This window comes from Platichthys flesus, chromosome 11 (genome assembly GCF_949316205.1).
Source record: "Platichthys flesus chromosome 11, fPlaFle2.1, whole genome shotgun sequence".
NCBI classification, from domain to species: domain Eukaryota; kingdom Metazoa; phylum Chordata; class Actinopteri; order Pleuronectiformes; family Pleuronectidae; genus Platichthys; species Platichthys flesus.
The window spans coordinates 2,480,139-2,491,519 of NC_084955.1; the positions used below are offsets into that span (position 1 = coordinate 2,480,139).

General features: G+C 42.5%; 2 protein-coding genes across 3 annotated transcripts; one reads left to right on the top strand and one right to left on the bottom strand.

Annotated features, from left to right (window-relative positions):
* The first annotated feature begins 451 nt into the window (after positions 1–451).
* On the top strand, positions 452–4,964 carry LOC133965180 (solute carrier family 25 member 32-like). Its single transcript, XM_062399603.1, has 7 exons — positions 452–951; positions 1,185–1,335; positions 1,451–1,536; positions 2,157–2,311; positions 3,639–3,752; positions 3,966–4,111; positions 4,214–4,964. Exons 1-7 carry the CDS (start codon positions 756–758, stop codon positions 4,335–4,337), a joined length of 972 nt encoding a protein of 323 aa, XP_062255587.1. The 5' UTR covers positions 452–755; the 3' UTR covers positions 4,338–4,964.
* A 103-nt stretch (positions 4,965–5,067) lies between these two features.
* Positions 5,068–11,211, bottom strand: LOC133965181 (collagen triple helix repeat-containing protein 1-like). Of its 2 annotated transcripts, none has more exons than XM_062399606.1 (4): positions 11,105–11,211; positions 8,124–8,342; positions 7,793–8,009; positions 5,068–6,264 (listed from the first exon to the last, which is right to left on the bottom strand). In XM_062399606.1, the coding sequence occupies exons 1-4, from the start codon at positions 11,183–11,185 to the stop codon at positions 6,122–6,124; spliced, it is 660 nt and encodes a 219-aa protein (XP_062255590.1). In that variant the 5' UTR covers positions 11,186–11,211; the 3' UTR covers positions 5,068–6,121. The 2 variants fall into 2 exon arrangements, with proteins under 2 accessions (XP_062255590.1, XP_062255588.1); XM_062399604.1 differs by having other exon boundaries at positions 11,063–11,206.
* Positions 11,212–11,381: the final 170 nt, after the last annotated feature.

An 11,381-nucleotide genomic window follows, 5' to 3' on the forward strand; every position in this document is an offset into this window, starting at 1 on the left:
TGTGTGTGTGTGTTAAAAATGAATTGCTTTTCTGTACCTAAATAATAGTTTAGACCGACTTTTACTACATGAGTTCATGTATTTACTTCTCTTTCAACCAGTATAAAAAAGCACAGTAACTCTTACAACCTACACTTACATTAGTAACAACCAACACAGGTAGCATAATGAAATATAGCAAGGATTGGTGTAATATTGTCACTTCACAAGACACAGAAAATAAATGTTATGCTTTTACACAATTTACACCGAGGGGAGCAGTTAATAGAAAGGGACCCAAAATGGATCCCTGGGGAACTCCACAAATAGAGGGGCACAAGAGGAGGAGGCACCCACCCGCACAACTCGAATTACCTGCTTGACACTAAAAGAGATTCCACCCCGACATACCAGAAACTAGTTTTATTTTGGAGGTTTGGGACGGAACTGATCCTAATAAATGTGTTAGCTTCATGCCAAATCACTTCCAGTAGCAAGGTCGAGCAGAGACACCTCAACGTGACATGTTGCACATTATCAGATTCCCACATGTCGGTAGCGTGCTTCACTTTCTAACGTGAAACCAACATGAGGAGGTTTCAAGGAGCGTGTACCAGCTGTCCGCCATGTTTGGAATCGGCAGCAGTGGCAGTGAGTTATCTCCAGAGTGTTGTGTAGCAACATTTTATTTTTAGCTCTAAACACCGCTAGCTGACAGGAGCTATCCGACTGGAGCTATTTGACAGGAAACAGCTTCGGTAAAACCACAGGTAGACATGAGCTCTTCTCCGAACCCCGGCTCCGTTAACGTGACAGAGACGGGGCTGTCCAGCAACCCCGTGTCTCTTCTGGGACATGTCCAACACGTCTTCAGCCATGTGAGGATGGAGAACCTGGTGGCAGGACTGAGTGGCGGAGTGGTGTCCACACTGGTGCTTCACCCCCTGGACCTGGTCAAAATCCGCTTTGCAGGTACAGTTTGAAATCAAGTAGAATGTAAATGTGATTGTCTATAGACATCTGCATCACCACTGCGTCCCACCAGGGATTACAGCTGCATATCCTGAAATTAAATTGAAATAAATGTGTGCATTATAGATCTGATATACAGGAGGTTTCAGTGCACTGTGTGTGCTTGTAGAATGTAACATTAATTCACCAAATACAAATCTTTAGTGCTGATCTTGGATGTGTTTGTATTGCAGTGAGTGACGGTCTACAATTACGACCTCAGTACAGCAGCATAATGCACTGTATGAGAAGTGTGTGGCAGCAGGAGGGCCTGAGAGGACTGTATCAAGGAGTGACACCCAATGTCTGGGGTGCCGGAGCATCGTGGGGTCTCTATTTCCTCCTGTACGTAGGTGATAAGCACCCATGCAAAAACTGAAGATGCATGTGTGTCCATCATGACATTGTCCTTGTGCCATTTGTAAAATGATCTGTTAACCCAAACTGTCCTCGCTCACAGCTACAATGCAATCAAGTCGTACATAAAGGAGGGTCGTCAAAGTGAACTGACCGCCACAGAACACCTGGTGTCTGCAGCCGAAGCAGGTTAGGACCACATTTATCTGAATTCTGTGGAAACACACACTCACACACACACACACACGCACGCACATTCAGCTCTGAGTCAACAACAGAAGCTAGATTACACTGCTCCTGGCTGGCCTCAAGGAGATTAGTCTGTGACCCCTTTGTCCATTGCAGTCATGTGGGGTCACAATAATCCATTTCCTGTTTGGCAAATTAAGTTAGGAGCTGAAAATAAGGCTTTTTACAGCAGGAAAGCAAAAAATAAAATGATGCTTTAACACTCATATATGGAGATGTGTTAGTTGTGAATGGAACCTAAAGGAATCCACATCCATTTATATTGAAATATGACTTAAATTATGATCATGTGACAGCTATGGCAAGTTGTATACAGCATTATTTTACAATCCAATTCACTTAAACCAGCTCTCTTCTCTAATTGACTCACGAGAACTCAACCACCTGATCCTGTCTGCAGGACTAAGATTCTGAGTTTGAAGTACCTTGTTGTACTTGTTAACAGTCATGTGAGTCTATTCAAGTGGCTACTGCATGTGCTTCAACAAGTATGTTTTAACATGTTTACAAGCCTCGCCGTGACAATTTCTTTATCTTCAGACTTATTTGTCTTCACTCAGGCATCTTGACGCTGACCCTAACCAACCCAATCTGGGTCACCAAGACCCGGCTGGTGCTGCAGTACAATGCTGACCCAAACAGTAAACACTACAAAGGAATGGTGGACGCTCTGGTCAAGATCTACCGCTATGAAGGAGTGCAGGGACTATACAAGGTTAAAGAATAGTGTCTTTTTGGACTTGTGTGTAATCCAGAAATACAAGAAAAGCTCATTTGTCAGTGGCAGATAAAAAAATCTTTATAGATATATTTTTTTGTGGAATGTCACCTGAGGACAAGTTGTAATAATTTGTTTTGTAGAACTGAATTTGCCACCGAGACTGCCCTAATATCCTGTCCCAATTCCTCTCCTTTGGCCCTTACCCTAGATATGTATGCCCTTTGCTGGTAGTGGAGCCACAAGGCAGAGGGCTAGAAAATGTTCCCCTAGTAATTTGACACCACTAGTTATTACATTGATAAAGAATTTCAACTAACATCATTACATTCACAACCATTATCAACCAACATTAAACAGTGACACATCTGATTCGTAAGGTTCTTACATTTATGATTATTTAACCCCCAGCGGTTGCCATCTTGATTCGCATCGTCCGTTCGTAAAGCATTCAATAATTTCTGTCTACCCCTTCGTATTTAAGGGGGGTCCTGAAAACACTACTGAAAAAAACAGAAATTTTAGAAACATTAGTTTATTATTTAGTAATTAGTTCACCACTAGAGGGCGTTGCCTCCCTCTGTTGGTTACTCTATTAGTAGAACACTAATGCCGGATTCACACTGGACCACAGCGCCAAGCCAGAAAAGCCAGCTGGCTCCCATCCACTCCCATGTTAAACCTTTGTGCTGGTCACACCGGACGCTGAAGCGCTGCGCCAAGGCTGCCTAGCGCCGTGCAGCGATCGGTTCGGTTCGGTGTCGAGTCTATTTTTTCAGCTAGACGCGAGCGTATCGCACCAGGAAACACACTGAAAAATGATTTTAAACAATATTGATGACATATTTTATATGATATAAATGATCAAATATGCATCCCGTATTCCCCTTCTGTTGTCCTGGAGTTTACATTTTACCAATTTTACCAATCACATTATTAAATGTCCCCCTCTGCCCATCCACTACAGCCACACAAGCAGTATAGATAAAAAGAGAGAGGGGGGGGGGGGAGCTACATATTCACCACATAGGCTTGACTGGAGAATACGTAATTTACCCTCAACTCCCGACATTGAACGGAGCAAACAGCGGAGAAGTTCTTGAGGGTGGATGACATTAAATTAATAATTGAAGAGGAGAAGTACAGTGAGTTGTACTTCTGCTCCTTCATTAATATTGATATTTATTATCGTGTCAAAATAATTGTTACCGATTGTCCAACTGACAGACAGAAAGTTATGGACCTGGTGTTGTAGGATTGGCTGTTGATAGTAATTCCTCCTGAATCACTTCAGGCTGATTAACAGTGTGTATACTTTTCAAAGGGTTATGTTCCTGGCCTGTTTGGCACATCGCATGGAGCTCTGCAGTTCATGGCGTATGAGGAGCTCAAGAGAGACTACAACAAATACAAGAAAGTACCTTCAGATGCAAAGTTGGTGAGTCATTAACCCCCGAGCCACAGGCAGACTGGAAACATGTCATTGTCAGTGTTAAGCTGAAGCACGAGGTTTGTAACTTTTCAGTTTAATGAAGACTGAGACCACAGTTGATAACTAGCAGTTGGAGAAGAAATTACTCACCAGTTTTCCTGCTCTGCTCATTTCTTAACCCCTCTCTCTTTCTCTCCGTTTGTCTTTCTGTGTAAACAGAATGCGATGGAGTACATCTCAATGGCAGCATTATCAAAAATATTTGCTGTGGCCACAACGTACCCGTATCAGGTGGTGCGAGCTCGTCTGCAAGACCAGCACAATAGATACAATGGAGTTATTGATGTCATAAAACGCACATGGAGGTATGATAGTGATCTTCTCGATGTTTGAACTTGTCATCCTCTCATCAGTTTCTAAATCTGGTCCAGGCTGATTCAAGGTCATTATTTCCCTTTTCTCTGCAGGAACGAAGGCGCCATTGGATTCTACAAAGGCATCATCCCCAACGTGTTACGAGTCACTCCCGCCTGCTGCATCACTTTTGTAGTTTATGAGAATGTGTCACACTTCCTGCTGGGGAGGAAATAAATGTGGCTTTAAAGAAGGACATTGGACAGTAGCAAAGACTCTTGGTGCCACAGAAAGAAACGGAGCGAAAGACATCAGACTGAACTCTCACAGAACATGTAAATGAGCCTATGTGAGAAGCATTCATTTTGACTGAAACTGAATAGAAAAAGCCACCACACAGAATAACAGTGGATTTTCTTTCTTTCACTGCAAGTTCTGGATTTCAGTAACAACATGATGGGTTTCTAATTCATCCTGAACTTTGACCATTGTGGAGAGTTGCCTTAATGGATTTAATGCTGTTGTGATGGATGATCACCTCTTTTTTTTTATGGCTTTTAAAAAATAACTACTCTCAATGAAATATTTCATCATAGATAGTTATGTTTACATCTTATGTTAGCGGGTAGCAGAAAGGGACATAGTCTGAAATGTTAAAAGCTGACCATCAACATCATATAGAGATCTCAGGTTTCTAATTGCATGCACACACAAAATTAGTTTGTATTTTAAATTATTTCTTTATGTGAAGAGCAAGTAAAAGATGTTATTGCATGTAAACTCTCCAACATGTAATTATTTGTTGACATCTTTGTTCTTTTTGCAGCTAATGTAATGTTTTGATATAAAACCCAAACAGCTTTATCTCCATTGTCTCTTGTGTAATGTTGACCCCTTGTGTCTAAATTTAATTATATTTCAAATCGTATCAAACATTTCAGTGAATAGAAGTAGTCACATCAATGAGTTAAATTCTTTACAAAAAGGATTGTTTTATTAACATTAACAATTTGAACAGGTCAAATGAGTACATAGTTTAAATATTGTCAATGTCTTGTCACAAAGTCTGTTAATCGGTTACTGGAATGCAACAGCACCCACAAGAAGAGAAGCTACAGTACAATGTTTATTTCTGGTGGACAGAATGACACAGTATTCCTGTTTGTAGGCTTGTCATCTAGTGTTATACTCCAGCGAGATAAAAGAGAGGAAAAAACATTCAAGTTACAATCAGTGATGCTGTGAAGCCCCAGCAAAACCACACCAGATCATTTTGGAGGGCCAGCAATAGTGATGTGTCCTCCCGTGTCGAGGCTTCGAAGCGTGTGTCGAGTAATCGAGGATGATTTTTACGAAGCGCGTATCGAGGCTTGTGTTGATGACGTATGTGATGACGTTCGAAGCCTCGCGAGCCGGCCGAGCACGTCACTGATTCAGGAAAGGGTTCGCGGGTTTGGTGTGCGATTCAAAATAAAAGGGGCCGCGAAACGCAATCGATTCCCCCCCACACTACTTGTCTTGGGACTTTATTGTGCGTTTGCTTGCAATATATGCTGAGTATTGGAGGGAGAAAAGGAATTTATTTCCTAACTTCTACAATCTTGCGGTATCTTTTCTTTGTACCCCAGCATCATCTGTGCGCTGTGAAATGATCGTTTCTAAAGCAGGCGAAATTATTTCTAAAAAATGAAACCGCCTGAAACCCAGCACTGTTGAGAAGCTGTGGTTTTTAAATAAAAATGAATTAACTGTTATCAATTTTGTACGTGTACGTGTATTGGCATCACAAACATCATTTATTCGTTTATTCAATTCAAAGCTTCACACACCAAAGCCATGGTTTCATTATAATTACATTACATTTAATGTCCACTTGATAGCGGAGTAGAGCAAATGAAGCGCCATGAAGCTTCGGCCCATGAGCGAACCAATTGGATGGAAAGCTTCAAAGATTCATGAAGCTTCATCTCGCCATCACTAGCCAGCAAACATACTACACTGCCACGACTGTTTCCTTTTATTTATTTAGGCAGTTCCTCAATGATGACCCTGGATACTGAGTTCCAGCCTGTAGATGCGTCACCTCTTGGGTAGTCAGCGCAGGTCCCCACCCACACAGCCACATCTACCAGCCCGGCTTTAACTCCCTCGCACAGGCCTTCAACTGCAGGGGGACAGAAAGAGAGAGAGGATCATGTGACACAATGAATTTCAGTGAACATGTAAACCGTCTTGTTTTGGTTTTATTGACACAGTGGTGAACTTAAAAAAAACTTAAAGAGAAGTGCTTTAAAGTTGGAAAATTGCTGACAAGGCTTCGCAAAATCCCCCAAGCAATTAAATAACCACATGAAAGGATGAGTTTTTCACGTCTTGTAAAGCAGCTACACTCGTCTAACTGTTAGCTTAGCTCTGTCCACATGTAGCTAAAGTAGCAACTGGAGAAGCTAACGTGTCTGTCGTCAGGTATGAAGATAAATAAAACTGGGAATGTTAACTCACTGTAAGAAACCTGCGACCTCCCGATAAATACGTTACTAGACACGAAACGGTGATAAACTAAATGGAGTTTTCACACTTTGTTTTTCATTTGGAGTCAACAAACATGGTGAAATGTATTCAGTGAGTTTTGAAGGTGTTGGTATGTAGAGCTAGCCGTTTGCCCCATAGACTGTAGGCCTATATAAAGAAGGACGACTTGACATCTCCCCAAAAGTGAGGCCAACGTGTCTTGATTTACCCCTGGTGGCTCGTAACAGTATTGGTCCTAAATCCTGCCTCTTCCATTTTAGTTGATGGGACACAAACCTAACTAAAAAGTCAAAGTATAGATGAAATACATTTGCTTTGTCTTTTCGGGTAGTTCGTATCCCTCAGATTTGTAAGTGCTCATGTTTCTGGTAAGTGTGGTTTTATTAGCTATTTGATGCTATGATGATGCTACTCAGGATTAGTCACACACATGTGTAAGGAAATGGCTGTTTGTATGTTAGCACAGTCCAGGGCCACCAGAGGGCTCCAGCAGGCCTACTATAGCCTATGAGTGGTGGAGGTTATGTAGCAAACCATCAAAGGCAGAGAATTTCAGTGGTGGTGTTGCATATTGTAGCATGTGGGTTCCTGCAGTAAGGACAGATTAACAGATCCTCTCTGCATCTGATCATTTACATCTGAAGATAGCACAGCCTCTATCAATGGGATCGCTACTACACGCAGTCAAATGCGCAAGATAACAGCCTCCGTATCCACAATACCATAATTTAGCTGCAATTCTGGATAGTGGGATAAAGTGGAGACACGTCGTTTTCCATTTGTTTCTAGACATTATGCCAACCAGCTATAGCAACAATGATAGGGGTCTTTGTGCAGCCATTTCTCTATCTTTATGAAAAGGAACTATCTCAACTATAAACAAGTGCTACACTACTACACATGCTGCTTGTAAATGTTTACCCTTATCCTTGTATCATAGTTCCATATTTGGACAGCTCCACAGACCTATTTAGTCCACAGACATTAGTGGGATTAATGTTCTTATCTAACTCTTATTAAGGAGGCAAAAATACTATATCTGCAAAGGTTGACCCATAACTATTTCATTTCTTAACAATAAGCACAGGTAAGTTAACATACTGGAAAAGTAGATGTTCCCTTTGTTTATTGCACAATAGATCGTATGACTCCAGTCGTACCTGAGGACGTTCTGTGAATGTTGATGGTTGAGTTCAGCTCTGGGCTTCCCTGGTCTAAGTAGATGATTGACTCTATGGGCAGGGGTCCAGTACACTCGGCTCCGTTGAAGGTGAAGTACCACCTCTGGCAGCACGCGTTCTTACACTTGAGTCTGAGGGAGCCACTGAAGAGGACTCTGAGGGCACTGTCTGAACGCATCTTGGTGAACGTACAGTCCTGCAACACAAGATTTAAAGTAATCGTGCCACTGATATGCATTGGGTTGGCTGTGAAACATTTATGTAAAATGCTCCAAGTGAACGCTCATTTATTCTGTGTCAAAATACTCACTGCCACTTTACCCAGGTCAATTCCATAATTCAGAGAGTTCCAGGCACACTGCTTGTAGTTGGGCTTCCAGGATTCCTCGAAGATCTCGCTGATGCACTCCCCTTTCTCACCTTTAGACCCGTCGCGGCCAGGGATGCCCGGCGTCCCCGGAATGCCGTTGGCCCCAGGGTTGCCTTCTCTGCCAGTGGGGCCTCCTGGCCCCTGCATGCAGCTGCCGAACTGAAAAAACAAGGAAGAGAATAGAAGTGGAATAGATAATGAGTGGAAGTCTGCTGTTATCCAACATCCTGTTTTAGATTTTAATGTTTTTTTTCAGTTTAATCTTTGTTTGGACTGCATGCACCACAGACAACTCAAAGCTGCCATCCATCCAGCCATCACACGCAGGAAGCAAGAATATTGCTCATTTACGAGTCACATAAACAAATACACTTCCGTCGGGTTGAACTAAGTGTAGCAACAGATGTGATCCAAACCAAGGCAAAGCAACAGAACCAGCAACCGTGACACCATGAAGCAAGTGAACAACAGACTGAATGATAATGAGGAACGGAAATCTTGGTGATGGCCTACATCAGCAGTTGTCTGGCCCCACATATCTCGGTGTGATTCATTCTCCTGCGAAATCTGCTGCTATGTTTAAACAGATGCTGCTTCTCACTCAAGCTGACTCAAATACACCGAGACATGGAGACAGGGGAGCCAGCCAGAACCTACCACATACAGAGGCAGATACAATGTAGATCCCAAAAGCTTCATGTAATGTTTTCTTCAAAGACACCGTTTGACCAACAGATTGCAGAGTGTAGATCAGATCGTCAAGTTTTTCGTCTTTTTTTACTCACAGTTGAGATTTTAATTTCGGTGTAGTTGTTTGTGATGGTCATGTACTCATTCATTTAGTCAGGACAGACATAAACTGACACGTGGAAGGGCGTCCTCTCCCTTGGCTCAGGTCTGTCTGTTGGATCATTGCTTCCCCTTTGTGCTCAGAATGCAGCTGTGGAGCAGTTATAGGGGGCACATGGCCAAAAGACACTAAGACAAAAAATACTCCCAAGGAGGGAAAGAACAAAGAGCCTTTCCTCCTCTTTAAGCATCTTGTCCAGACTTCAGTCTCTGGGGTAAAGCAGAAAAATGAAAATCAAACCATTGTGATCTGAAGGAAAAGCTTAACGTGGAGAGAATTACAATATTTTAACATCAGTTGCAGAGTAGCAGATAGTTGAGAGTGTGTTTTAGCCATTAAGGGGCTTTGCTGGTGCAACCTGGAGACAAAAGGGTCTGACATCATCTGTCCTGGAAGCCAGACAGTGTGTGATGACTGCAGTCAATTGCAGGTTGGTATGCAAGTGTAACACACTTGGGAATTTATCCTAAAAGAAAAGAGGGATAACGCCTCTGAGCGTCTTGGCTAATAGGCGGGAAGACGTGAAGGTGACAAACGCTCTAATAGTCTGTTGGTTGATATTTGCCAAGGAAACCAGTTTGTTTTAATAAGGGTTGGATTTTTGGAGACCTTTCAAAGCGTGGAACTGAATGGAACCTCTGTCCACAAAGCCACACAGCTGACTTTTATATTAGCTTCCAGTCTGCTGTTTCTATAGTGGTGCTGCCTGCCTGCATGAATTACACTCCAGCCCCTGCTGCATATTAGTAGCACACAGTCTGTTACTGTAACCAAGGCGTAAAGGCTGTATTTGCCCCCAAATTGCTGAGGAATCAGGAGTATTTCATGCATTAGTCCAAGCTGAGGCGAGGGCTGAGGCTCTCCTCGAGTATGCAGAGCGTGATATAAGGCCGGGCTTTGAGAGTTCTTCAGATTCAGAGTGACTCCAGGAATCAGAGCAGGATTTTATGATTACCGTGTCGCTCAAATGAGCAGATCTCCTCTCTCCAGAGTGACTAGTGCAGTTGGGCTTTTCTGCATCATTTCCACCAGTGCACTAGATACAGATGGTAAAACAAGATGCTATTCATTATGTCCTGCTCCTGTGGTCTCAGCTGTGGAACAAGACTGTAGGATAACAAAAAGCTGAGCTTAGAGGTTGTCACTGTGTGGCATGCAGACTCTGAGTCCCTCTGAGGGCAGGGGACCCGCAGAGTCTCCCCCAACAAAATAAACATTAGTTTCACTTTCATTCGACTTCCAAGAGCATAAATAGTGAATGTGTGTCCACTCTGTTCCTTCACCCAACTACAACCAGGACGGTTATGTAATTCTGCTCAGAAAGGATAAGGGTTGGTGAAAACTAGTACATTCAAGGGTTGGTGGACCTCAATTACAAAACTGAACCTTGCCTTAGTTCTTTTTTTCTTTTTTGAGAAAATTACTAGTAATTTGATAATTTAATACATTATCACAATGTAACACATTTAGCACAACTTTCACCCCAAATCAGATAAACATTACAAATACACACAGGCAGATAGATAACAAAGAAAAAGCAGACAATCAGTGAGCCATACCCCAACTTTGGGAATTCTTTTTTTTTTCTTCTGTTCTTTCAGGCTTGTGGAGAGCAACCATACACTTAGAATAGTATATAGAAACAACTGACCAAACAAAAAGCTCCTTGTCTTATCTGCTGCCAGGTAGTTTTGGTGACCATTGTGACCACACCGACTGAAGTGTAAGCCCACATGTCGATTATGTGAGTGAATCAGCAACTTTTCTTTCTTCTACTTTTTAGAGGGGAAGTCAGTCTTTTAAGTGTAAACCAATTGTCAGTTTGAAGCAAAGTGCACCTTAATGATAATATATACTTTAAAAGGGAAAAGTGACAAGTAGAACAATATCTTGATGTAAACCCTTTTTTAAGTTTTTCATTATGGGAAGCCATAAAGACAAACCACAAATCACTGTCTCCTAGAAAGTTACTGAACTTTTAGAAGTGATCATAGTGACTGTGTGCTTCATCTTATCTGCTCTCTCTTACCTTGTCTGCGTCGGGATCCTTTCGGTATCCTCTATTTCTCACCTTTTCCACGCCATACAGAGGCAGAGCCAAGCAGGCGAGCAGCAGCAGCAGGCGGCCAACAACCAGCACAGACATCATCATACAGCAGAGAGCAGAGACTGAGTGAGTGTGTGGCGACAGTTTGACTCCAGCTGCAGGCGGTTTCAGTCCAGAGGAGGAGGAGGAGGGCAGAACGAGAGGGGAGCAGCTTGTGAAGCTGCAGGAACCAAGTCTAAAGAAAACAAAAGAAAGACACTGTCAACATCTCCATGCGATTCATATACCAGCAGAGAGGTTA

Coding starts and splice junctions, on each gene's coding strand:
- LOC133965180 (XM_062399603.1), top strand. CDS start 756: ATGAGCTCTTCTCCGAACCCCGGCTCCGTTAACGTGACAGAGACGGGG. Junction 2,312..3,638: donor GAGTGCAGGGACTATACAAG/GTTAAAGAATAG, acceptor TACTTTTCAAAG/GGTTATGTTCCTGGCCTGTT. Junction 3,753..3,965: donor TACCTTCAGATGCAAAGTTG/GTGAGTCATTAA, acceptor CTGTGTAAACAG/AATGCGATGGAGTACATCTC.
- LOC133965181 (XM_062399604.1), bottom strand. CDS start 11,185: ATGATGATGTCTGTGCTGGTTGTTGGCCGCCTGCTGCTGCTGCTCGCC. Junction 8,343..11,062: donor AGGATCCCGACGCAGACAAG/GTAAGAGAGAGC, acceptor TTGTTTTTTCAG/TTCGGCAGCTGCATGCAGGG. Junction 8,010..8,123: donor TTGACCTGGGTAAAGTGGCA/GTGAGTATTTTG, acceptor CTTGTGTTGCAG/GACTGTACGTTCACCAAGAT.